This window comes from Equus asinus, chromosome 5 (assembly GCF_041296235.1).
Source record: "Equus asinus isolate D_3611 breed Donkey chromosome 5, EquAss-T2T_v2, whole genome shotgun sequence".
Lineage (NCBI taxonomy): Eukaryota > Metazoa > Chordata > Mammalia > Perissodactyla > Equidae > Equus > Equus asinus.
The window spans coordinates 113329263-113355783 of NC_091794.1; the positions used below are offsets into that span (position 1 = coordinate 113329263).

Here is a 26521-nt window from a genome sequence, read left to right on the forward strand (position 1 = left end):
TACAATTTAGACTGGAGAGTTTCCGGTAACAAATAGAAAGGAATGTGCCAATGTCCCCAGCGGGCCTGGAAATCCATACACTGATGTTGGCAGCTTTGCCACATCACACTGTTATGTAAGTCAGTGGTCCTTTTTTCTTTTACTCCTGAATTGTCACCAGAGAAGTGGAATTGTCCCTAAATGTGTTTGAATCTTGCTACACTTAAGCCTCATTGAGCCGCACCTGCAGCAGTCCCGGTTTCCCTGGGTGTATACACTCGGGGCCACTCTCTGGAATAGCCCCGATCCTCTCTCTGCTCATTTTCATCTGGCCCAAGTCAGGACAGTAAATACTCAGACGTCCACCTGAGCCCAGCAGCTGTGCGGTGCATGAGCCACATGCTGCAGCTCAGAAGTCCAGGAGCCAAACCCACCCGTGCGGGCTCCACAGGCGCTGTGCCGTGATTGGACCGCTGCCATCTGGCCCTCACATTTCCTGGGTCCTGCATGGCAGGTGTCGGCAGGAATGTTGCAAACAGTCATGATTTCTCAGTTCTTCTGAAGCTCATAGTGGTCACTGTCCCTGTCACCCATTCTTGTTTCTGTTTGGGGCCAGGAATTATCTCCAAATATTTCTGAAACTTTGTTTTTCAATGATCATTAGTGATGGTTCAAAAAAAGACAACAGAAAGCCGATTTTTTTTTTAAGAAAATAGCTTTTTTGTTGTTTTATTCATTTTAGAAAGTTTGGAAAAGGCAGAAAAGTCCAGAAAATAAAGTTAAATTATCCACAATCCCAACCTGAGAGACAATGCTGTTAATGTTTTGGTGTATTTTGTATCGCTTTATTTTGACAAAGTCCAGCGTTCTCTGTGCGGCACTGTTACCTGACAAACGGGCTCTCTCAGGTGCTGTAAAGGGATCACAGGTGTGTGGGAAGCTTTCTCATTCTTCAGAGAGCAAGCACAAGGATTTGGGGTAAAATGTCTTAACATCTATAGTTTAAGATATTTCAGTCAAAAAAAAGGATAAAGCAAATAAAGCAAAATGTTAGTTATTAAGTCTAGAGGATGGGAGTTTGTTCATTATAACATTTCTCTACTTCTCTGTTCAATGCTTTTCCTCATAAAAAGTACCCCCAAAAAAGAAAGGAAAAGGAGCTGGCAAGGGAGTGAGCCCTCACAAGCTCCCGCCGCCCTGCCCTATGCACTCAGCTGCCGTGGAGCCAGCAGCAGCGCTGCCATTCACTTGGCGTTGGCGGGCCACGGCCTGGGCGCAGGCCTGAGTCCAGGCTATAACTTTCCTCTCTGCTCTTCTCTGTCCTTGCAGTGTCGCCAGCACCGTGAAGCATGCCTTGTCCATTTGGCTCAGTATTATAGTTTTTGGCAACAGAGTCACCAGCCTGTCGGCCATTGGCACCGTCCTGGTGATGGTCGGCGTCCTGCTCTACAATAAGGCCAAGCAGCACCAGCGGGAGGCCATGCAGAGCCTGGCCGCAGCCACCAGCAAGACACCAGAGGACGACGTGGAGCCGCTGGTCCCCAAGGACCCCAGACCACACCACTGAGCTCCGGAAGCCTCGGCGGGCACCCAGGGCCCTGAGACGCTGCCTGTGGCTGCTCTCCTCCACGCCAACATGGGTCCCCTGTGCTCCTCCTGCTCCCTGGAAACCAGGCTTGGGGACACCCAGCCTCCACAAGTCACAGTTGGGGCGCAGGAAACTGGGGACCTACAGCCTTTCCTGCCTTTCTGGGGTTTTCAGTCAAAACCGACAGGAACTCAGTTTGAGAATCCCAGATATCAGCTCCTGGGGACAGAGACCAGAGCCAGCTGCCACTGAGCCATCACCAAGTAATGTGAAAACCCCCCCATTGACCCCCTGCTGAGTGCATGGGAGGGGTTGGGACCCAGGCAAGCCTCTGCATGTCCCTCACCAGGCACGCAGTTCCAGCTGCAGTGAGGCCAGGCACACATTCCTCTGCGAGGGACAACTGTGAAGCCAGAGCCGGGTCCAGGTACCAACGCACACTGCTCCCTGCTCAGTGTCAGCAGAGGAAACCCAGCTTCCCCACGCCAGCCATCAATGGCCACTCTGCTCCTCAGCCATCTGGGGAGACTGCAGTGCTAGGACAGAAGGCCAGATTGCCCAGTACCTGGGCACAGAGGTCACAGCAGCCTGAGAGACCACTGAGCCGGGCAGAGTGGAGAGGAGACAGACAGGGTGCAGAAACAAGGGTCCCCTGCTGCTGAGGGTGGGGTGTTGGGCCCTTGCCTTTTCCCCCTTCCACCTGGAGCGTCCTCTCCCACCCCAGAGCTGCCAGCATCTGGTACCACTTAAAGCAAGGTCCCTCATGGAGGGGAGGGGTGCCCCAGCCCCTCTCAGAGTCTGCTGCACTAAGGCTCCTGCCTCCCAAGGGTCCTGCTCCTCGGGCTCCAGCCAGTGACCCCTGAAGTGGTGATTTCCGGCCCTGGAGGTTGAGGACGGACATCTGTGGTGGTTAACTTGGGGCAGGGAGATGCTCATGTTCCTGTTCTGGGCTCGTGTGTGTAACGGACTGTGCTGAAGGGCTTGCTGTTGGCACAGCTGCCCTCACTTGGCTGGGCAGGATCTGAGCCTTAACTGTGTCATCGAGGAGGATGTTAAGATTTTCCTTGTGAATGGATGAGCAGGGGGAGCGGCGGGAAGGATGTCTGCAGTGTTTTCAGTTTTCATTATGCTGCACTTAAAATGACAGAATAGTTTTTTAAAAAGGAAGCACAGGCCCAGATGCTTCTGGGATGCATCATGTTTGTTGGGTAAACCCCACTCTGAACCACAGCCCGGCCTGCCTGGCTCTCCTCTCCCAGAGCCTGTGTTGGGTTGAGGCTCCTAACCTCTTCGCTTTATTCCTCATCTTGCCTCCTGGTGGGATTTCTGATCAAGGCAGGTCTGTTGCCAGCCAGTGCTTGAGGCCCTCCCCATCTTGCCAAGCTTGAGTTCTGGGGCTTGTCAAATGCAGCCTGACTTAGTGGGCACGCTCTGGCCACCTGGCCATCTGAAGCCTGCCTTCTGGGACTGAGTGAATTAACTGAGGAAAGGAATTTAAGGCACTAATTGTTCCCTAAGTCTCATTTCCCCTCCCTGCTGTTCAGGTCCTTGGCTCCCATAATTGGTTCACTGGTTTTCTAGTTGGCTTCTCAACTGGAAAATATAAAAACAGCCCCTCCTGGAGATCAAATCTCTTGGTAACAAAGAGCAATAATTACATCTCATTAAATTCTACCTACCTGAAAAAGTTTGCCGTGATCATGGATTAAAATGAGGCCTTTTAAACTACAACCTTTTCACGAAGCTGAGCTGCATCCAGAGGACAGGCAGGTGTGTGCTCCCCTGCACAGCCAGTTCACCTTCACCGTGAAGATGTTTCTCGTGTGGCTTCCCTAGGTTTCCAGCCCTACCCCTCTCCTCCTGCTTCCCCACCAAACAAAACTAAAGAGGATTCCCTGGAGGGGGTGCGGGTGGGATGTTGCATTGAACTGTGAGGACCAGAGGAAGGCACCACTTCCATGGGGCTCCTGCCTCCGCCCTCAAGAATGGGGCTGCTACGCCAGCTGCTTGCGAGTGGGATGTGAACAGAGAAGGGGACCCATCTTTGGTCACCCCGTTGCAGGATTTTGACATTGGCCTTCTCGCAGACTTTGTCATCTGAGTGTAATGAGATACACAGGCACCTGCTTCCAAGTATTGTTAGGGGTTTCCAGTCCATGTCTCGAGTGGAACTACAAAGCTGCGCGTCATGGCGTGTCCCTCCCTCCACCCCCACAAGTGGCTTCAGCCTGTTTTAGTTTTCTAAATTTTGGACCAGAAACAAAACGAAGATTTTCCTAAATTATTAGTAAATGAGGCAATTTCCTTCAGAGCTGCTTTTGAGACTTTCCTTGTCCTGGGTGGGAAAAGCACCCAGGGACGTGCTGTGGCCGGCCCCGCCCTCACTCCGGCTTACGTTCCTTCCATCCTTTATCAGTCTCGTCTCCACTCCACGTCGTCGCCCACTGGGCATTTCCAGGACAGCTCCATGTGAGGAGTCAAAACCCGCAGCCTGGTTTGTTAATGACTGCACAGACATGTTTTTTTTTATTAACTTTGTCTAGTAGTGTTTATAGTATGTTCTTGTTGAACTGCCACAGACGTGTTGGACCACCATGGACAATGAGTGTGGCTATACTGGGTCAGTTCCTCCCGTGTCCATGGTCGCTGTCCATGCCTCTGTAAACACACACTTGAACCAGTCTTCCGAGACAGCTCTCTGTTTGCTTACGTCGATACTTAGAGATGTACAGGTCTCTGGCTTTCAAGGAAACTTCCACTACTGAATGGCATAAAAAGCTTTTTTTTTTTTTTTTTAAAGATTGGCACCTGAGCTAACAACTGTTACCGATCTTTTTTTTTTTCTGCTTTTTCTCCCCAAAGCCCCCCAGTATACAGTTGTATATTTTAGTTGCGGGTCCTTCTAGTTGTGGCATGTGACATGCCACCTCAGCATGGCCTGATGAGTGGTGCCATGTCTGCGCCCAGGATCCAAACTGGTGAAACCCTGGGCCACTGAAGCAGAGCGTGCGAACCCAACCACTTGGCCACGGGGCTGGCCCCCAAAAGCTTTTTTTTTAAAAAAAATTCCGATAGTCATAATTTCCTGCATATCAGCATTAAAATAATCTGCCTTGGAAAGCTCAGAATACTCTTGCACAATCCAAAATATGTCTTTAATTTGAGAAAAATAAACATGGTGAATCAGAAACAGTAAAAAAGTGCTGCATAAAGCACATCAGCCAAATGGAGCTGTGCTTGTGGCCTGCATTGGAACGACTGTTCCCAAACCAGTGGGTTTTGCTTCCTTTTTGTGGCACTCTCCTGAGTCTGGTCACTTAGAGGGGCTGTGGGGGTGAAAGGTGCCCAGCACAGCTTTTTACATCTGTCCGCGTGATGTGCTTCCTGAGACCTGAAAGCGTTTTCACTGTTTCCGTGGGTTGGGAAAATTAAACAAGGATGTCACTACAGATACAAATCCTCTCCTCTGCTTTGCCTTTGACCAGTGTTGTACTAAGGGCTAAAATGTGTACATGCCCTGGTGAGGGCCTCTTCATTTTCCTAGTTCATAAAGAAGAACATCCCAGCGCCCCCAGGGACTCTGCCTGTCCTCTCGGTTGGCTAGGGAGCCAAGAGCAGAGTCATGAGCTCGTGCTGACCGCGGGTCAGCTGCTCACCTGCAGCTCAAGGCGTAAAGCCTTCAACTTTGCTGTCTCTGAAGTATTTCTTCCAGTTTTCCTGAGGGCTCTGATTCAGAGTTTGATGGCCACTGGATTTATGCCCAGATGTCCAAACTGAGTTTGAAACTATTCTAACTGGCAAAGTCTGTTCGTCTGTTTTTTTCATTCAGCTGACTTGCTCTTTCTAGGCGGTTTGAGATGTGTGAGCTGAGTCTGAACCGGCCGGGGGTGCGTCATGGGCTCCACATTGAGGAGGGCCACAGTCAGGGCGACTTTCCCACCCTGAAAACTTGAAAATAGTTATCAATAATTATCGATGTCAGAGCCAAATTATATTTGCTTTATACCAAACAAAGCTGTGGAGAATGAAGTACCTTATACAGAATGTTTATAGTGTTTTGTATTTCAGTATTTATGTGACTAGATCAGTACTTTCTAGAAAATGCTTCTGTTAAACAACTTAGTGAGTCACTGTTAATTTTGCTATCTAATAAATTGATGCTGTACAGCTAATCCTGTGGATGTCTTCTGGTTACTTTTGCCTGAATTAAGCCACCATGGTAGCAACTCTATGTGGCTCTTGTTCTGCAAAAGCAAAATAAATTTTAAACGTTTCCTCCTTTGTTTTCTTCATTGTGTGACTCGTGTTTATGCTACTGGAATGGTAGTTTCTTAGCGCCTTTGCCAGTTTTCAGCATGAAGTGAGTAAAAGAGTGAAGGCCTGGGGACTGGCGGGTGAAGTAGCGTTTACATTCGTGTGCTTTGCTGCCGCGGTTCGGGTTCAGATCCCGGCACCGACAGACACCGGTCATCAAGCTGCGCTGTGGCCGCGTCCCTCATACAAAACAGGATTACACAGATGTCGCCCAGCAACAGTCCTCCTCAGCAAAAAAATGAATGAATAAAAAACGAAGGCTTTCCGTCCCAAGAACTCAGGAAGCAAAGGACGAGCTTGGATATAGAAAGTGAACATTTCATTCTGGAAGGAAAAAAATTCCAATTCACTCCCTTTTAGCGCCTAATTTCTTGTCACAGGTTGCATCCCCATTTCAGGTGCAGTAACTGCGAGCGGATGCCCGTCTTCGTTCTCCCTGAGACCCAGGGGCTAGCTCTCATTTTTCCGGGAGCATCGGAAACCACACGGGCCCGCAGAGTAACCGAGGCGGGGAGGGGCTTCTCACTCCTCCGGCCTCGGGGGTCTGGGGCGGGACCCAGCCTTCGCGGGCGAGCGCGGGGGCCGCCGCCTGCAAAGCCCGCCGAGGGCGCACCTGCTGCGTCCGCGGGAGGCGGGGCGAGCGCGGCTCCGACACGCAGGACCTCGTCCCACAGTGGAGTCGACCGGAGCGTCCGCGGGGTCCCCTGCGGCGTTTCCGGTCGCCGGCGAGCACAGGCCCCCGGAGCGACGCCCCGCGGCCACTGGGGGAATGGGGGGAGAGCGGCGCGGCGGGGCCGGGGAAGAAAGGCGCTTGCGCCAAGCGCGGCAGAGACCCGGCGCCCCGGGCGCCCCGGGCGCCCCGCTCGGAAGTCGCCCTATTCCGGCGCCCGCGTTTTCGTCATCGGACTGCGTCCAGGCCGGAAGTGGCGCACAAGGCGCGCACCGGACACTATTTCTTCTCGGGTCCGGAACCGGCGGCAGGGCCCGCCCTCGAGCGTCATCGATCCGCGACGACGCAGGAAGTGACGACGCTCCTGCCGCGCGCCGGGAGCTGTTTTTCCTCAGGCTCGGGGACCGGCAGCGGCGGCGGCGGCGGCGCAGGGGTGAGTGGCGGCGGGGCTGGCGGGGGGCGCGGCCGGCTCGCCCGAGCTCTCGGATCTGGGCGGGCCTCGGAGCGAGAGCCGTGGCGGCCGACACTGCCCGCTCCCTCGTCCCGTCTCGACCCGCGGGGAACCACCCCGGCTCAGCGCGCCTGAGCCCCCGGCCTCGGAGCCCCCCGCCCGGGCCTGGTCTGCGGGCGCGCCGTCTCGGAGCGGGCCCGGTGCCCGCTGTGAGGCGGCGCCGTCGGGCGGGCGGGGGCGGGCGGCCTCTGGGGTCAGTTCTCTGCGGGCGAGGCTGGTGCGCGGTGGCCGCCGTGCTGGGCCGGGGGCCGCGCGCGGTGGTCTCGTTCAGCCCGAACGGCGTGCCTACGCAGGTGGGGTCCCCCCGTCGACGGGCGGTAAACTGAGGCGCAGCGAGCCGCCCAGGACGGCGCGGGCCCAGCGGGGAGGAGGTCGGGGTCCCGACGCCCCTGGAGCCCCGTGTCTGTTTGCAGCGTTTTGACTCAAATGGGTGATGAAAAGGACTCTTGGAAAGTGAAGACTTTAGATGAAATTCTTCAGGAAAAGAAACGCCGGAAGGAACAGGAGGAGAAGGCAGAGATCAAACGCTTAAAAAACGTAAGCCGCGGTTTTGAGTGAGTGGTTTTCCTGGAGGGTTTTCGTTCCTTGGCCTCGCGTCTGCGTCGGTCCGGCGGGAAAGGAACAGAAACGTTGACGCTCGTCCGCGCCGAGGGCCGACCAGACGGCGCCCGGCCGCGTGTGGGTGCCGGGGCTGCGCGGGCGCGGAGCGGTTTGGACCGAGTCGTCGGTGCGCCGGGCTGAGCTTCCCCGCCTCGTCTGTGCTTTCGGGACGGCGTGTCCGGTGTTTTCAGGACAGGAGCCGCCCGAGAGCAGCGGGCACGCTGGGCGTCCGCTCCCGTCCTGTAATGACGCGCTCCAGGACTCCGGGACTCCCGGGCGCGGGCTCCCACCGCTCAGCTGTGGGCCCCCCAGCGCCTGAGTGCCGTGTGGGCAGCCCAGAGCGTGCGTGTGCCCCGGCGCTCGGGCTCAGTGTAGACGCCTGACACACCCGGCCTAGAGAGCGTGGGCTCAGTGTAGACGCCTGACACACCCGGCTTAGAGAGCGTGGGCTCAGTGTAGACGCCTGACACACCCCGCCTAGAGAGCGTGGGCTCAGTGTAGACGCCTGACACACCCGGCCTAGAGAGTGTGGGCTCAGTGTAGACGCCTGACACACCCGGCCTAGAGAGCGTGGGCTCAGTGTAGATGCCTGACACACCCAGCACAGTGTGGGCTCAGTGTAGACGCCTGACACACCCGGCCTAGAGAGCGTGGGCTCAGTGTAGACGCCTGACACACCCGGCCTAGAGAGCGTGGGCTCAGTGTAGACGCCTGACACACCTGGCCTAGAGAGCGTGGGCTCAGTGTAGACGCCTGACACACCCGGCCTAGAGAGTGTGGGCTCAGTGTAGACGCTTGACACTCCTGGCATAGAGAGCGTGGGCTCAGTGTAGACGCCTGACACACCCGGCCTAGAGAGCGTGGGCTCAGTGTAGATGCCTGACACACCCGGCCTAGAGAGCGTGGGCTCAGTGTAGACGCCTGACATACCTGGCGCAGAGCGGATGCCCCTTCTCTCACGTGCTGGTTTCACATTCTCATCTCCGGTTCTCAGCTGGTTTTCTGTTGTAGTTTTAACGTCCCGGGCTTGGAGTGAAGGCTTTTTTATTATAATGTTGTCCGTTCAAAGTGCGAATGAAAGTTTGTTTTTGGATGTCAGCAAGGTTTATCATTAAAAGTGCACTTGTCTACGAGAAAAATGACTTGTTTTCTCCTTACTTCTTAGTCTGATGACCGGGATTCCAAGCGAGATTCCCTTGAGGAGGGGGAGCTGAGGGACCACCGCATGGAGATAACGATCAGGAACTCCCCGTACAGAAGAGAGGACTCCATGGAGGACAGGTGCGTGCAGGCGCTTCTCTGAGGCACGGGGCCTTTCTGGTGCTGCTCTGAAAGCTATGGTCATGACGTCAGGTCCCCCTCCCACTGGAGGAGACGCTCACATGGGGTCAGCTGTCACCTCACTCCTTATGGAGAGACCGAACGAGCCGTTATTCCTTTCTCTGTGCTTACTGTCGGGTCGAGTCAGCAACGTTTCCACAGTACGTTTACGTAATCGTGCTGTGTACTTGTAATGGTTAGTAAGCGACTGTCCAAAGTTTTGGGCAAATAAACCAAAACAGGGCTGAGAGATACCTGAGCCAGGCCTTTGAGCAGAAGTGGTCCAACTGAGGTCTGTCCTTTCTGACGTTTCTTCCTGCGCCAGGGTGTCTCCTCGCTTGTTGCATTCTTGTATCCAGCATCAAATAATTAAAGGCAGCATAGCCAGGAATTAAGGTAGAAGGTGTAGGGTGTGAGTTCTTCCAAAATTTTGGTCATATAGTCAGTTGAAGATAACATTAAATGACCTTTACTAAGTTTGATTAAAATTGTGGGGCTTTTTTTTAAAACAGCCTTATTGCGATGTAAATGACAAACCGTACATATTTAAAGTGTGCATTTTGATACATTTGTACACACCTGTGAAACTGTCATTCTGATCAAGGTAATGAACATGTCCATCACCCCCTGAAGTTCCCTCAGAGGTGTTTTTGTTCCATATACTGCATTGATTTCTTACTTGTTCTTTTCATCTGAATCTGTGTTTAGTGTGCAGTTTTAGCTTAAGTTTTATAATTAATAAAATTTTTTAAATCATGGTTCAGATTCAGTTATGTTCATGTTCTGAACCCTGCATTTTCCGGGGTTGGAAAACGCCGTAATATCTTGATGCTCTTTAGCATTACTTTCTCAAGCATGATGTGATGCTCTTGTATCTTTTTTCAGAGGAGAGGAAGATGATTCTTTGGCTATCAAACCACCCCAGCAAATGTCTCGGAAAGAAAAGGCTCATCACAGGAAAGATGAAAAGAGAAAAGAGAAACGTCGGCATCGGAGTCATTCAGCAGAAGGGGGTACAGAAGCGTTTGTTTCTGTGTGTGTCATATTCAGGTGTGGTCTCTTTCCTGTTTCATAGTACTGTCTTCTCCAGAGCACAGCTGAAAGAGAAGAGAAAGTAAAATTTTAGCTAAAAGCGTAAATTTATTGTAGATCATTCTGAATAGCTATTTCATTTTCCTTCTGGTGTTTTTACCCCCCTTATTACATTGTTTGGGGGTAGTTTGTTTACATATAAAATTATCTTAATTTAGCAAGTGTAGGGGGAAAACACACCCTTCAATGGTAAATTGCCTTCACTGAAGAATGGATGCTTGGTAAAGTTCAAATAATGGGTTTGATCTCATACCACTATTAAGAGCTGCTTAGGGGTCCTGGGAAAACTAGACTTGGGGCCTGATTTAAATTTATCGTAAATGGAGTTGGTTAACAATGGTTTTATAACGTGAGGTAGAAAGCCCCTGAAAAGAGCTAAAGTTTGCCTGTACTCTTTATGACTAGTGATTTTTTATTTGGCTGGGAAGTATTCGCCCTGAACTAATGCTTGTTCCCAATCGTCTTCTCTTTTTTTTTCGTTTTTCCTCCCCAAAGCCCCAGTGCATAGTGTATATTCTAGTTGTAGGTCCTTCTAGTTCTTCTGCGTGAGCTGCTGCCACATCATGGCTGCTGACAGACGAGTGGTGTGGTTCCACAACTGGGAAATGAACCCAGGCCACTGAAGTGGAGTGTGCTCAACTTTAACCACTAGGCCATCATGGCTGGCTCAGTAATTTTTTTTTTTTTTAAAGATTGGCACCTGAGCTAACAACTGTTGCCAATCTTTTTTTTTTTTTTTTTTGTCTTGCTTTATCTCCCCAAACCCCCCAGTACATAGTTGTATATCTTAGTTGCAGGTCCTTCTAGTTGTGGCGTGTGGGATGCTGCCTCAACGTGGCCTGACACGTGTCCACGCCCAGGATCTGAACCCTGGGCCGCTGCAGCAGAATGCACGAACTTAACCACTTGGCCACGGAGCCGGCCCTAGTGATTTTTTTTTTTTTTAAATTATGAGACTGACATAGTCTAATCATAGTTCATTCAGTACAAGAAAGTAAAAATAGAAGATAGAAATCAATTTTATTATTATTTTTTTTTAATTGAAGGCTTACTGCATAGAGTTTTATGACTTCATATTTCTTGTTAAAGTAAAATCATGATTGCTTCTCCAGGTCATTAACTAAATATTTTTTCTTTTCTTCCCTGGGTATTTCCAAGTTACATTTTTGGAAGTTAAGTTTCCTTGCATGACACTTCTTATTTCTCATCAGGGAAGCATGCTAGAGTGAAAGAAAAAGAAAGAGAGCATGAACGTCGGAAGCGACACCGAGAAGAACAGGATAAAGCTCGCCGGGAATGGGAGAGACAAAAGAGGAGGGAGATGGCAAGAGAACATTCCAGGAGAGAGAGGTTAGTTAAGGAGCTTTAATTAAGCACTTGTGTTGGTCAGCATCCCATCAAGGCAATGAAAGAGATGATCATTTTGACACACAAATGAGAACTTGGCAATATGAAACAGATTTGGTGCAGAAGTGGTACATGCACATAGAGTCAGGGTGCAGTAAGCGTTGGGGGTGATAACCAAGAGAATTGTGGTGAAGGAAGTGAGTTTTTCCTGTATCCTGAGGACAGAAATAAGTGTAAAATGATTGAGAGAAGATAATAAAGGGAATAGAAATCTGTGTGTTGGCTTCCTCCAGGTGGGGGCTTGTAGGGGGCTGCTCAGGAGCCAGATTGAGCAGGTCCTAACTCATGCCAGAGACCCCGCATCAGTGCGTGAGACAGGCCTGGAGGAAGTGATGCTGCCAGAAGAAGCTGGAGCTCTGGTACAGGGATTCAGACATGAGGAGTGAAGGCAGGGTCAGACATGCAGCAGTAGGGAGGAAAAGGAAGACAGAGTGGGGAGAAAGGATCTTCCTAGACCTGTTAGCTGGCAACTGGTAAGGAGGAAGAGGAGCTGTAAATACCTCTGAGCTTAGTCCATCAGGGTATTGAGGGACATGCCCTGAGGGAGGAAGGGGACTGCTTCGCATGTTTCAGGTAGTGTGCTGTTTTCAAGTCAGCGAGGAGTGGGGCCATCTCAGAGACAGCTCATCCACGTATATAAGTTCTGACGGGGAATCGGTGCTCAGGAGAAGTCTGGAGTGCAGGGTGTTTCATCATCTGTTCAATCAACAAGTATTTATCGAGCACCTCCTCTGTACCAAGCACTGTTCTCAGTAGGTCTAGGCCAGGAAGACAAGGGAAATACATTGCTTAGGATTCTCTGGATGACAGCAGAAATAGACTCTGGTTCTTTCAAACCAAAAAAATGGAAAAGTAAGAAAGGAAATCCTAAAGGCCTTGAAACAGTGTGGGAGCTGGGACTCTAGCCTCTTGGGCATTAGTCTCCAGGTGCCCAGGAGGAAGCATCTGTTTAGTCCCAGATCCATTCTGCATGGCCTAGGAAAAGGGTACATAGGCCAGATGTGTACTGAGGTCATTTCCAGAGAAAGCTTGGGAGCTGGCCTGCTGCAAGGAGGGGAGAAGTAGAAGGGTGGGTTCTGACATTCCCAACAGCCAGGGCTGGGTGGCACAGGAACGTGAGGAGGGTGTGTGAGAAGAGCCTTTGTTGTTGTGGCACAGAGGGTGGGAGAAGCTGAGGCGGTAAGGTAAAAGCCTGAAACCAGTGCAAGGCAAGCCCTGTGCTGACTGTCCATTGTGGGCTGATCACCCAGCTGTGCAGACACAGTGGTGACCCCATGGAAGCCAAGCTTGAAAATAAAAAGCATATGGAGAAAAACAGCAGTGACCAGCCTCTGCAAGGGAGACGATTCCCACATTTAGCCCAGAAGGTTACTAAAGCAATAGCAAGGCTGAGGGAAAATTATTACAGTCTGGAGTTGCTGCAATACATTATCTAAAATGTCCAATTTTCAACACACAGGTTTTTTTTTGTTTCGTTTTGTTTTGAGGAAGATTAGGCCTGAGCTAACATCTGCTGCCAATCCTCCTCTTTTTGCTGAGGAAGACTAGCCCTGAGCTAACATCCATGCCCATCTTCCTCTACTTTATATGTGGGACACCTACCACAGCATGGCTTGCCAAGCAGTGCCATGTCCGCACTTGGGATCCAAACCGGCGAACCCCAGGCTGCTGAAGCAGAACGTGCGAACTTAACCGCTGCGCCACCAGGCCAGCCCCTCAACAAACAGTTTTGAGACATATAAAGAAAGAAGAAAGTATGACCCTGTTTTAAGAACAAAAGTATCAGTAGAAACTGAGTGTTGCCGATTTAGCAAAGACTTGGAAGCAAGGACCTTGAAGATGGAGCGGTAGAAAGTACGCATTCTGAAGAACAGACAGAAGAAAGATTGAAGAACAGCGAAGAGTCTCGAAGATCTGTGGGACAACATCCATTGTACCAACATCCAGGTAATGGCAGTCCCAGGAGGGAAGGGGGAAGGGGCACAAAGATGTTTGTTAAAATAATGGCTGAAAACTTCCCAAATTTGATGGAAAACATTTATCCACATATACAAGAAGCTCAGCAAAGCCTAAGTAGAATAAATACAAAGTTGTATCATAGTCAAACTGCTGAAAGCCAAAAAGAACGTCTTAAAAGGCTTAAAGAGAAAAACCGAAAAACAATCTACATCAAAAGGGGAGTTTCAGTACTATTGGTGGCTGACTTCTCATCAGAGACAGTGGAGGCCGGAAGGCATGGAACAGCACAGTCACCTGCTGAAAGAGGAACTGTCAGCAGGAACTCCCTATCCAGAAAAACGATTGTTCAAAGTGAGGGAAATAAAGACCTTCCCCAATGAACATAGATTGGTGGAGTTCACTGTTAGCACATGCCTTAATGAGAAATACTCAAGGAAGACCTTCAGGCTGAATGGAAATGACACCAGACAAAAGTCTGAAATCCACAGGAAGAAGAAGACGAGTACTAGAAGTGGTAAAAATGGAGGTTAACATAGAAGAATCAATAAATATGTTTCTTCTCATGTTTTTTCTTTAAAAGACACAATTGTATGAAAGTAATTATTAAAACATTGTGTTGTTGTGTAATATATAACATGCACAGACTGCACAAAGGAGAAGGGAAGGAATGGAGCTGTGTTAGAATAGACTTTGTCTGTTTTACCAGGAGCAAGTTTGTATTAATCTGACAAGACACATACTGCAATCCCTAGAGCAACCACAAAGAAAATAACTTAAAAAAAAATAGTAAAAATAACAGAGGAGTTAAAATAGTATACTAAAAGCTTTTGAGGGGCTGCTCCTGCCCCGTGCTCCCTCCATCTGCCTTTCACTTCCCAGCTGCCAAGATCTTGGAAGCTTTGAAGCTCAGCAAAGAAAGGAAATCCATTGAGAGCAGTCTGTAAAGAAATGCTTACGTACAAATGCTTCTTGCTCCTCCTGTCTAGACCACTGACTCCCAGTGACTCCTAGCACTCTTGAAGCCCATGCAGTAGGGGCCCTGAAGATTAAGCTTCATCAGCATCATGTTAGTCTTTTTCTGCCTATTTGAACATGCTGCATCAGTGAGAATGTAACTGGTTAAATGATATCTAGAAAGCTGAAGAAGACCTCTAGTAGGAACAAGCCGTGAAATCAAGTTTCAAGTCAATCTCGAGGTAGATATTACAGATTCTTAAGTGAACTGAAGATAAATGTTTTATAAAACTTTAAAGGTAGTTCTCCAACAGTAGAATAATTTCAGGATATGTAGCCTCTGAGAATAAGTCATTGCAGAGGAGATGTCAGCATCACAGTGGAGTGAGCTGTTCCTTTAGTCTCTTCCCCACTAAGTTACAGCCAAGTGGACATTCATTAACCAACAGAGGATTCCCTACAAAGCACAATAGGACGTCTGAGAGGTCCACACAGCCATACGTCTGAAGGTGGGGTACTGGATCCCCAGGAAGCAGTGGAAGGAGGTGAGCGGATCCCCTCGTCTTTCCCAGCAGCAGTGATCTGGGTCACAGGTCCTCATGCAGCAACACACACACGACTGTAAGAGGAGGTGGGGGAGCAGGCAGGCCTACACACAAATGCTTTTGCTTTCAGAGTTGCAGCCTGCCCACAAGAATACTCCATACCAAATGGCACAGCTCAGCCACCACATGGGCACCCCCACTAAGCACAGCAGCCCAGGTGAACCACCTGTGAGCACAGAGCAGACCACACACGTACCAAAGAAAGTGCCCCTCCGCCCTGCCTGGCACACTAGCTTGGCTGGTCTCTGGCCAAGGCAGCGGATCTGCACCAGAGCACCTGTGCATGCATGTGTGCCCCACCAAGCAGCTGCACCCAGCGGGCAAATGCAGACAAGCCTTATCAGCACAACTTCCAGCAGATGCAGCAGGTTCAGAAAACAGCTCCTGCCCTCCCCTCCAAAGTGGTGGGAGACAGAATCTGTGACCTGTACTTCCACAATGCAGTACCAAAGGGTCACTTCATCAAACACCACGAAGAACTGCATTAACACTCCAGAGCAGAAGGAAAATGACAAGTCTCCAGAAACCAATTCTGAAGTCACAGGAATTTACAATCTAAATGACAGACAAATCAAAATAGCTATCATAAAGAAACTCAACGAGTTACAAGGAAACTCGGAAAGACAGTTCAATGACTTCAGGAATAAAATTAATGAGAAGAAAGAATTCTTCACAAGAGATTGAAACTCTAAAAAGAAAAACCAAACACAAATTCTGGAGATGAAGAACACAATGAATGGGATAAAAAACAATATAGAAACTTTAAAAAACAGAGCTGATATTATGGAGGACAGAATTAGTAATTTAGAGGACAGAAATATAGAAATGCTTCACGTGGAGGAGGAGAGAGAACTAAGACTTAAAAATTCTTATTTAAACCCCAAACGGAGAAACAGGAACAAAAAAGAATACATAGAAAAAACAAAAGTAGATCTAGCCATATCCGTAATTAAATGTGAAATGGTCTCTGTAACCCAGACAAGGGAGAGATTGTTGGAAAAGCTGATCCAACTACATGCCATCTATAAGAGGAACGTGTCAGAGTCAGAGACAAAACTAGGTTGAGAATGAAAGGATGGAAGAAGATACAGCATGCAGGCACGACCACAGAGAGCTTAAATGGATACGAGAATGTCAGGCAAAATAGGCGGTAAGACCAGTATTAAAACAGAGGACTTTGTAACAACAGAAGGTGAACACAGCTGAAACATAGGATGATGGTAAATGTTTGCGCACCTCACAAGAGAGTTCAAAAGTACATGAAGCAAAAACAGAGAATTGAAAGGAGAAATAGATAACTTATTGATTATAGTTGGAAACTTCACCATAGAGATGGAAATTTCTCTAGTCCATAGAACAACCAGAGAAAGTCAACAAGCGTCTAGAAAATTTGGAAAAGACTATCAACCGACTCAGTCTAACTGGTCTGTGCATGCAACACTCCATCCATAGCTGCAGGGTACACATTCATATCAAGAACTCAGAGGACATTTTCCAATGTAGATTAACACCGTATAATCTCAGAAGAATTGAGGGCCTGGCCCCGTGGCCAAGTGGTTGAGTTCACGCGCTCCACTTTGGCGGCCCAGGGTTTCACCAGTTCAGATCCTGGGCACAGACATGGCACTGCTCGTCAAGCCATGCTGAGGCAGCATCCCACACGGCACAACCAGAAGGACCCACAACTAGACAACTATGTAGCAGGGAGCTTTGGGCAGAAGAAGAAGAAAAACACACACACAAAAGAAGATTGGCAACAGATGTTAGCTCAGGTGCCAGTCTTTAAAAACAAGAAGTATTGACATCATGCAAAGTATGCCCTCCTACCACAAAAGAACTAAGAAGTCAGCAACAGAAAGAAATCTGGGAAAATCCTCAAATGTTTGGAAATCCAACAACCTATTTCTGAATAATCCACGACCCGAAAAACAAATTGTAAGGAAGAATAGAAAATATTTTGAGCTAAATGAAAACAAAAGCAGTGTGTTAAAACAGGGATGCAGGGGCTGGCTCCGTGGCCGGGTGGTTAAGTTTGCGCACTCCGGTGCGGCGGCCCAGGGTTCGGATCCTGGGCGCGGACATGGCACCGCTCGTCAGGCCACATTGAGGCGGCGTCCCACATCCCACAACTAAAGGGACCTGCAACTCAGATGTACAACTGTGTACAGGGTGGGTTTAGGGAGATAAAGCAGAAAAAAAAAAAAAAAAGATTGGCAACAGTTGTTAGCCCAGGTGCCAATCTTTAAAAAAAATAAGATTGGCAACAGTTGTTAGCCCAGGTGCCAGTCTTAAAACAAAAACAAAACACACAGGGATGCAGCCAAAGCTGTGCTTAAGAGTAGAATGTTTTGGCTTTAAGCACCTGTATCAAAAAAGGAAGTTGCTAAATCAATAACATAGGCTTTTACCCAAGGAAACTAGAAAAAAAGAGAAGCAGACTGAACCCAACGAAGCAGAAGAAATGTCCAGAAAATCCAAAGCAGAGAGAAAGCAGACTCATGGGGGTGGGAACTGACCACAGATGGACAAAAGGGGGCATGTTGGGATTATGAGACTGTTTTAAAACTGGCTCATGGTGATGGTTGCACAATTTCACAAATTTGTGAAAAATTGAACTGTGGTTGAATTGTATATGTAAGTTATATTTCAGCTTTCATTTTGAAATAGTGTGGACTGAGGTATTTACAGAATAGTACCTAGACTTCTGCAGCCCTTGTCCTGCTTCCAGCTGTGACACCTGATGTAGATCAGTGTGGGTGCAGTACTGGTGACGACACCACAGCTTGTTTCATGTTCATCATTTTTGTTTTTTGAGGAAGATTAGCCCTGAGCTAACATCTGCTGCCAATCCTCCTCTTGGCTGAGGAAGACTGGCCCTGAGCTAATATCCGTGCCCATCTTCCTCTACTTTATATGTGGGACACCTGCCACAGCATGGCTTTCTGAGCAGTGCCATGTCCACACCTGGGATCCAAGCTGCGCCACTGGGCCACCCGCCACCCGGCCCCCCCCCGCCCTGTGTTCACCATTTTTGCTTGTGCTTGTTTCTGTGTGCTTTATGATACTTTTTTTAAAAAATGTGTTAACTTTTCAGATCATATTTGGACGTAACTCTCTAGGGACATGAAAGTTAACTATGACTGATCAGTTTTCAGTACTCGGCCATCTTATGGTGCAGCCAGCCACACATATTTCGGTCACTGATATTTCCTATGTTCCGAATGACACCGGGCCTCCTCCTTGAAGCAGCTTCCCCACTGCCCCACATGACCACATTCATGCCCACGTTATCTCTTCACCGGGCTGGGCTGGGGAATGGCCTGGGTGCACCTGCCACAGGATCCAGTGAGGTGGGTAGGATGGGGCCCCAGACCTAAATCTGTGGTTCCCCCACCCCACCTTCTGCAGATGGACTCTCCATGCCTTTGTAGCCCATGAAAACTTAGCTCATGAAGGTGGATTTAAAATGGGCCATCACACATATTTGGGGAAATTCTTGATGCGTCTTAGTAGAACTACGTAACAGAAGCATCCTAGAACCAGTGGGTTTCTTGTCCTAACAGGTGACTCTGTTATGGCTCTTTAGGAACAGTGTTCTCAGGGTGTGCCCATGTATATTCTGCTTTTACAAAGCCCTTTGTGTGTTGAACAACCTGAGAAGGCAATTTATAAATTGAAGCAAAAAGCCCTGGGGTGAAAAAGAAAACTTTGTGTTTGGGGAAAACAAAGTTGGTGTGTGCTGGTCCCAGGGACCGTCTGGAGCAGCTGGAAAGGAAGCGAGAGCGGGAGCGCAAGCTGCGGGAGCAGCAGAAGGAGCAGCGGGAGCAGAAGGAGCGGGAGCGGCGTGCCGAGGAACGGCGCAAGGAGCGCGAGGCCCGCAGGGAAGGTGTGGGCAAGCCTGGGGCTGGGGCATGGGTGACCCGAAGCTGCTCCCTGGGGTGAGTGGGGGCTGCCCAGGGGCCAGGGCAGTGCAGCTGAGAACAGCCAGCCGTATGGGGTGCATATGCGTGTGGACACCAGCGCCCCTGAGGTGGAAGTCAGTGCGGGCTTGGGGACTCTGGAAGGTAGCGGAGCAAAGGGACAGGCCATGAGGCACAGGGTTCGAGCCCTGACCCCGTGCTGCCTTGCTGAAGAAGGCAGTGGGTCGTATGCAGCGGAGCAGCACCCAAGGATGTGTGGCCAGGGGCAGGCCCAGGCCTGGTGCTTGACAGCTGGACCCAGTGTCCTCTGTGTCTACTGCCCACCAGTTAGGCACAGGCTTGAAGAGGCAGGTTCTTGGCCCCTTCCTTTTTGGCCAGTAGAGATCAGTCCAGAAGGTTTACCTGGGTCCTCAGAGTTGGCTCACAGCCTCCAGGTTGGACTATGTCTCCTTGGCTTCTTGGCTTCTGTCCCGGTGCTGTTAGCAAGTGCCTGTGCTATGCACAAATGGGCTGTCACCATCAGCAGAGGTGTAGGTGGGAGAGGACCGAGGGAGGGCCCTGTTGGAAGACAGTGCAGCCAGCACCTCTTCTGCTCTGTTCTCTTGTGTGCCAGTTTCTGCACATCACCGAACAATGAGAGAAGACTATGGCGATAAAGTGAAGGCAAGCCACTGGAGTCGCAGCCCACTACGGCCGCCCCGAGAGAGGTTTGAGCTGGGAGACGGCCGGAAGCCAGGTGAGCCAGGCAGCACCTGCTCAGGGAACAGCATGGTATGGTTCTTTGCCTGGGAATTTTTGAGCATAAAGACTTGGTTTTTTCCCACAATAAAATGATTTGCTAAAGTGTTTCCATGCTACATGACAGGGACCATTACCATTTGTGTGAAGTAAGTTTATGTATTTGTCAGGTGGAACATTTGTTACTGGTCCTTCAAAGAGTTGTTCCAGCCAAGTAGCTGTAGATGAGCTGTTTTTCATACAATTAGAAGGTAGTCTTTATATGAAAGGTATCGTCTGATCGTGTTTTTTTAAAAACATTTCTTCAAATTCACTTTTGATGGTTTGTTTCATAAGTAAAAGAAGAGAAAATGGAAGAGAGAGACCTGCTGTCTGACTTACAAGATATCAGTGATAGCGAGAGGAAAACCAGCTCAGCCGAGTCTTCATCAGGTAGCTGCGTCCACCTGGCTGAGGCTGACTCTGCTACTGTGACGGGAGGGTCCGCCAAACTCACTTCGGCTGTTTTCTTCCTAAAGCGGAATCAGGGTCAGGTTCTGAGGAGGAAGAGGAGGAGGAGGAGGAAGAGGAGGAGGAAGAGGGCAGCAGCAGTGAAGAATCAGAGGAAGAGGAGGAGGAGGAGGAAGAAGAGGAAGAGGAAGAGGAGGAGACAGGGAGCAACTCCGAGGATGCGTCTGGACAGTCAGCTGGTGAGGAGAGTGTGGCTGGGCGGTTTAATATGAGGCTTTAGAAATTACAGACGGGGGCTGGCCTGGTAGTGTAATGGTTAAGTTCACAAGCTCTGCTTGGGCAGTCTGGGGTTCGCAGGTGCAGACCTACACACCACTCATCAAGCCATGCTGTGGCAGTGTCCCACACACAAAAAATAGAGGAAGATTGGCACAGATGTTAGCTCAGTAACAATCTTCCTTGCCAAAAAAAAAGAAGAAATTACAGAAAAGTAAGTTGAAGTCTAATTTAAAAATATTTCCAAATTGAAAATGCCTTGCTCTCTGGGCCTCACGTAAGACCCCCAAATTGGTTCTTTAGAGTTCTTCTTGCTTTCTGTCAGCTAAAGTAGACCCTTGTTTCTGCTTGTGGAGCGTCGAGGAGCCCTAGAACGGGACAGATCCCAGACCAGCCCTCGGCTTGGTGCCGGCCCTGCAGATCTGAGCAGAGGCCTGTTTTCTCTTGCAGAAGAAGTGAGTGAAGAAGAAATGAGTGAAGACGAAGAGCGAGAGAGTGAAAACCACATCTTAGTTGGTAAGAGGTCTCCTTACTAGAGTTTTTTTTCCTCATCTGTCCCTAAGTGTGGTGACACTTTTTTTATAGTTGTGGGCATGACTGCATGGCAGTCTATTAAAGTAAACCACTCTCCAAGGTATGTCACACCGCAGAAGCCACAGGGCGTCCCTGTCCTGGTGGTGTCCAGTGACTGAGCTGACTCGCTGAGAGACTTGCTCCCTGAGAACCACAGGGTTGGCCTCTTGTGACCATGGAGGCCGGCATTCCTTAGAGCAGACAGTGCTAACGGAAGGCCGCCATGGGTGCTGCAGTGACCGGGACACTGAGCAGGGCTGGGAGACTCCAGCCGGGCCTGGCCTCAGCACGGGACGGTGAATAGCAACTCAGGTTCCACTGTAGGACAGTCATGGGCGAGGGACTGACGTGGCCTCCAGCGGGCAGCAAGGCTGTGCTCTCAGGGCTTGACAGACAGGTTCTCGGTGGGCAGGCCTCCAAACTCAGCATCTGATCAGTGGCTCACAGTGGTCACAGCTGAGCCGGTGGGCTCCAAGACCCAGTGCTGTCTGTCTAGGGCAGCGGGACACGCAGTTGGTATGCAGCGCCCTGGGATGACTCCTGTGTGGCGTCTTCTTGCACTCGGTGTCCCACCCCAAAGCAGGAGGGGGTTTGTGACGCTTGTTCCTTGTTCCATAATCGGGTTTAACTTTTGAAGTTCCAGAGTCACGATTTGACCGAGATTCCGGGGAGAGTGAAGAAGGGGAGGAAGAAGTGGGCGAGGGCACCCCGCAGAGCAGCGCCCTGACCGAAGGAGATTTCGTGCCCGACTCTCCAGCCTTGTCACCCATTGAGCTCAAACAGGAGCTGCCAAAGTACCTGCCTGCCCTGCAGGTCAGATGCCCTCTCCACCCAAGGGCCAGCTCTGCTTTCTCATCATGGTCACAGCTGGTGGCTGAGAGCAGAACCCGGAGCCCCAGTGTGGGTGTCCAGCACCTGAGGGGGCCAGGCTGCCTGTACAGTGAATGTCGCTGGCCAGGCTCAGCCATCAGCCTCCCACACATCCATGGTCATGGTCTAGCCTATCACCTGGCAGCACTGGTGGGAAAATGGCTCCCAAGACCCCAGCCAGGACACCCACAGGGGCCCCCACATGGGGCAGGCAGGTAGCCTTGAGGGGTGGCCGGTTCTATAGTCATTCCTCTTGCTGCCTGGGCTGACTGCCCTGTCGCTTGCTGTGCAGGGGTTGTGGCACCGTGGCAGGAGGCGGCGCACATTTTCTTTTAGGTGAAATGTCAGGAAGGAAGGATGCCACCGGGAAGGACTTGGGGAGGGACAGGTCCTAAGGGGCAGGTGCTCTGGGTATCCACGGGCAGAAGGCTTCTCTCTGGCAAACATGCTGTGCCTCAGTCTGGCACCCCTGGGCTACCTTAGCAGCTCTGCTGGGTAGAGCTTCTGTGAGTGTGAGCCTGGCCACCTGCCACTCCGAGCTGACGGCAGCCCAGCCCTGAGTGCCAGGACCAGCGAGGCGTGCATGGAGAGAAGGTGCTGAGGGCATGGCGCTGCAGTGGGCCACTCCTGTCCTTGGTGTTATCTTAATCAGAACCTGTAGGCCAGGCCAGGCCTGGCTGGAAGGATGTGCCCTTGGGCAGCCTTGTCCACGTTGGTTTTATTTCATAATAAAGGGGCGCATGCTCACTGAACAAAACAGAAGTGGGAGAAGAAAGTTACTCCTGGCCCCGCCACCCAAGCACACTTTGGGCCCTCCTGAGATTTCCAAGTAGGGGTTGCTGCGGGCTATGTGTGACTGTGGCTATCACACCTCATGCTGGTGCTTCCTCCCAGGGCTGTCGGAGCGTGGAGGAGTTCCAGTGCCTGAACAGGATCGAAGAAGGCACTTATGGGGTGGTCTACAGAGCAAAGGACAAGAAGACAGGTGGGTAGGGTCCCAGGGTGGTCCCCCAAAGGGAAGAGAAGATGTGGGGCAGAGACTAGGTGGCGCAGAGAGCCTGGCCAGCAGAGGCCTGTCCTTGGGCAGGAAGGAATCCCTCCTGAGGAACATTGTCCTCCAGTGCACCTGCTGCACTGTCACAGGCCCATTCGGTACGCACAAGCCCTGCTCAGTCCCCACACTGGCTCTAGGAGGGAGTTTGGGTGTCCTGCCCCAGTCATAGCCGTGCACGGGATGCTAAGGTGCAAGCCCGGGAGATCCTGGCCCCTGGCACCTTCAGCATTGAGATCATTGAACACCCAGTTCCATATGCTCCCAGGAGTCACCCCTCCCCTGGTGCTGAGCCAAGGCCTCACCTTACCTGGCCACACCAGGTTGTGACTCATGGGTGACACACACCTGAGCAGTTGACCCTCTGGTGCCTCTGGAGGCCAGAGGTCAGCCTGATCAGGAGTCTGCTGCTTGCTTGTGACAGCAGGTGACTCAGCTCCACAGGGGAGTGCGGAGTTAGCCGGGCGAGTGCCTGGGAGCTGCCGGGGCATTGACCTTGAGCCACGGCACCTGAGCAGGTGTATGAGCTTCGGAGTTAGAAGTGCCCCAGTGCCCTGGCTGGGTCTTGAGAAGTCACAGTGGCTGTCTGAGACCCTGTGAGCCTAGGCAGTGTCTGTGTGCTGGGCTGACACAGTTTGCCCCGTCTCCTCATGATCACAGGAGGGGCACAGGCATAAATGGGAAGATTCTCCTTAGTGGTTCTGGACAAAAGCTGATCTGGAAACGTGCCTCATGTTTCTACCAGACCACAAGTTGGGGCTTTTCCTCCTGGTTAATATCCTATGGGAGCTCCCACTTAAGACGAGACCTCTGACTGCAAGATGCAGAAGGCTTTGTACGTCCTGACAGATCTTAGTGTTCACAGAACAATGTTGTCTCAGCATCTGTCTTTAAACTGTTTTCTTTTCAGATGAAATTGTGGCTCTGAAGCGGCTGAAAATGGAGAAGGAGAAGGAGGGCTTTCCGATTACCTCGCTGAGGGAGATCAACACCATCCTTAAGGCGCAGCACCCCAACATCGTCACCGTCAGAGTAAGGCGGTCCCAGCCCAATGCACCTCTGCCCCGAGAGGGTCGTGCGATTCACATTCCCCTGCGTCTAGCAAGCTCTTTCACAAACAGTGTGAAAGTGAACACTCGCCTCCAGAAATGCCAGGCCCTTCATAGTTGTCTCACTTATAGATCCCTGCTGTCACCCAGGGTCTGTGCCCTGGGATTTCAGGTTTCCTGGGAGAGCCAGTGGTCACAGGGGTGGGGCCTGGGGGTACCCGGTGCCAACAGACCTGCTGTTGTTTCCTAGGAAATAGTCGTGGGCAGCAACATGGACAAGATCTACATCGTAATGAACTACGTGGAGCACGACCTCAAGAGCCTGATGGAGACCATGAAGCAGCCTTTCCTGCCAGGTAGCACCTGCAGGAGTTAGTGCCAGAGATGTGGCCCTCTGACCCATGTCCCCCTCGAGATGTCTGACCCTCAGCCTGCCTGGGCCATGGGCAGCATCCCTAGAGGTGGAAGGAGTGCTGACCTTGTAACTCTGATTGTGTCACACTGTGTGCATGAGGGCCTGTGTGTGCAGGGGTGTGTGTGTGCATGAGGGCCACCCGGGGCAGGAATGTTCCCAGGATAAACACACCCTGAGAAGGGGTTTGCTGCTAAGGTGGGTAGATAACCCAGGGGGACCAGCCCTCTGCAGGGCCACATAGTGACCTCTTGCTGTTCAGGGGAGGTGAAGACCCTGATGATCCAGCTGCTGCGCGGCGTGAAGCACCTACACGACAACTGGATCCTGCACCGCGACCTCAAGACGTCCAACCTGCTGCTGAGCCATGCCGGCATCCTCAAGGTGAGCCCGAGGGGCCCAGCCTGAGGGTTGTCTGCTCCCGGCCACAGGAGCTCGCCCACAACCTGCCCTCTGCCCTTGCAGGTGGGGGACTTTGGGCTGGCGCGGGAGTATGGGTCCCCTCTGAAGGCCTATACCCCAGTTGTTGTGACCCTGTGGTACCGCGCCCCAGAGCTGCTGCTCGGTGCCAAGGTGAGTACCAGGGTGTGGGGGGGCCTGCCCTGTGTGTGTGGCCCCACCAGCCCCTGAGCGTGTCCTTGGTCTCCCAGGAGTACTCCACAGCCGTGGACATGTGGTCAGTGGGCTGCATCTTTGGAGAGCTGCTAACTCAGAAGCCGTTGTTTCCTGGGAAGTCAGAAATTGATCAGATCAACAAAGTGTTTAAGGTGGGTCTTGGCCAGCGATGTGAGGGTTGGTGGGATCCTTCTCTACAGGGTGGGGTCAACTTGAGACGTCCCTCTCCTTTAGGACCTGGGGACCCCCAGTGAGAAAATCTGGCCGGGCTACAATGACCTCCCTGCGGTCAAGAAGATGACCTTCACTGAGTACCCATACAACAACCTCCGCAAACGCTTTGGGGCCCTGCTCTCGGACCAGGGCTTCGACCTCATGAACAAGTGCGTGTGAGGACGGGTGGCCACTCCCTTCCCAAGCATGCCCTCCCCCACCGCGCTGGGTTCCACATGCCCTTGTTCTCCCAGGTTCCTGACCTACTTTCCTGGGCGGAGAGTCAATGCAGAGGACGGTCTCAAGCATGAGTATTTCCGCGAGACCCCGCTCCCCATCGACCCCTCAATGTTCCCTACGTGGCCCGCCAAGAGCGAGCAGCAAAGGGTGAAGCGTGGTACCAGCCCGCGGCCCCCCGAGGGAGGCCTGGGCTACAGCCAGCTGGTGAGTGGCGGGCTGGTGGGGGAAGGGCAGCAGGGGTATCCTCGAGGTGGGGTGGCCTGGCAGGGGCCCCACGGTACCACTTGTTTCCCAGGGTGATGATGACTTGAAGGAGACTGGCTTCCACCTCACCACCACCAACCAGGGGGCCTCAGCTGCAGGCCCAGGCTTCAGCCTCAAGTTCTGAGGTTCACAGTGGTCCCCAGACCAACTCCTGGGAGCACCAACCGATAAGGCTCAACTGGGACTGGGGCAGGTGCTGAGGACACTGGTCTTGGTCCAGACCTAGGTCCTGCCTGACTGGATGCAGCTGTGCCAACCAGGGCTGCATGGGTCGCAGCTTCAAGTTTTAGACTGCTGGTCTTGTTGGGTTTTCCATGTTTTGTTTTTATCTTGGCTTGTAAATTTGTAGAATTAAATAACATTTTCCTGGTTGTGGAACGAAAGGCTGTGTTTTCAGATATATTAGGCTTTCTCCACAAGGAGAGGGTGGGTGTCTGCAGGTGGCCACGGTGAATGGCCCATCCCCTGAACACACACTTGGCTGTGGTGACCACAGGGGGTCGTGCCGGTCACATGCTGGCCAAGGTTTGAAATGGAGCTATGGCGGGATTTTCCTACTTTTTAATCTTGAGGCTCCTGCGTGGCACCTTCCTGCCCCTCCCCTGGGGCGTCCACAGCCCCCAGCTCCCCAGGCCCCCCAGAGCTGGGTATGTGAGCTCTCGCCATAGTGGGTTTTACACAAGGTGGTTACATGATTCGAGATGCAGTAAAGTATTCTCGGAGGAAAGCTCTGGTGCGTCCCTTCAGCAGCTGGCCTCGAGCTAGTGCTGCCTGGAGGGGAGCTCGGGCCACGCTCTGTGGCAGCAGGACTGGGTGGAGAGCAGCCTCTGACCTGACGTGGGCTGAGCTCT

General features: G+C 51.4%; 2 protein-coding genes across 11 annotated transcripts in view; both read left to right on the forward strand.

The window, feature by feature from the left end:
• SLC35E2B (solute carrier family 35 member E2B) overlaps positions 1-5842 on the forward strand; it is a 30645-nt gene extending 24803 nt beyond the window's left edge. For 6 of the 8 annotated variants that reach the window (XM_070511337.1, XM_044769464.2, XM_070511336.1 and 3 more), the window contains exon 9: positions 1309-5842. In XM_070511337.1, coding sequence (XP_070367438.1) covers positions 1309-1546 — 238 coding nt within the window. In that variant the 3' untranslated portion in view covers positions 1547-5842. The remainder of the gene's footprint in view (positions 1-1308) is intronic. The other 2 variants (XR_011503688.1, XR_011503689.1) reach the window with 2 other exon arrangements.
• A 1008-nt stretch (positions 5843-6850) lies between these two features.
• On the forward strand, positions 6851-26053 carry CDK11B (cyclin dependent kinase 11B). Of its 3 annotated transcripts, none has more exons than XM_014863128.3 (20): positions 6851-6984; positions 7476-7599; positions 8828-8943; positions 9868-9995; positions 11286-11424; positions 18749-18885; positions 19533-19655; positions 19994-20089; positions 20176-20346; positions 20834-20899; positions 21594-21769; positions 22721-22811; positions 23788-23909; positions 24177-24282; positions 24601-24722; positions 24804-24911; positions 24989-25105; positions 25188-25336; positions 25421-25610; positions 25702-26053. In XM_014863128.3, the coding sequence occupies exons 2-20, from the start codon at positions 7489-7491 to the stop codon at positions 25792-25794; spliced, it is 2361 nt and encodes a 786-aa protein (XP_014718614.1). In that variant the 5' UTR covers positions 6851-6984; positions 7476-7488; the 3' UTR covers positions 25795-26053. The 3 variants fall into 3 exon arrangements, with proteins under 3 accessions (XP_014718614.1, XP_044625395.1, XP_014718616.1); XM_044769460.2 differs by having other exon boundaries at positions 21600-21769; XM_014863130.3 differs by lacking the exons at positions 6851-6984; positions 7476-7599; positions 8828-8943; positions 9868-9995; positions 11286-11424 and adding an exon at positions 13251-13428.
• Positions 26054-26521: the final 468 nt, after the last annotated feature.

Bases quoted from the DNA above. Each gene is read 5' to 3' on its own strand.
- CDK11B (XM_014863128.3), top strand. From the start codon at position 7,489: ATGGGTGATGAAAAGGACTCTTGGAAAGTGAAGACTTTAGATGAAATT. The intron at 19,656-19,993 runs GTGAGCCAGGCA...TTGTTTCATAAG, and splicing joins GGGAGACGGCCGGAAGCCAG to TAAAAGAAGAGAAAATGGAA. The intron at 20,090-20,175 runs GTAGCTGCGTCC...TTCTTCCTAAAG, and splicing joins CTCAGCCGAGTCTTCATCAG to CGGAATCAGGGTCAGGTTCT.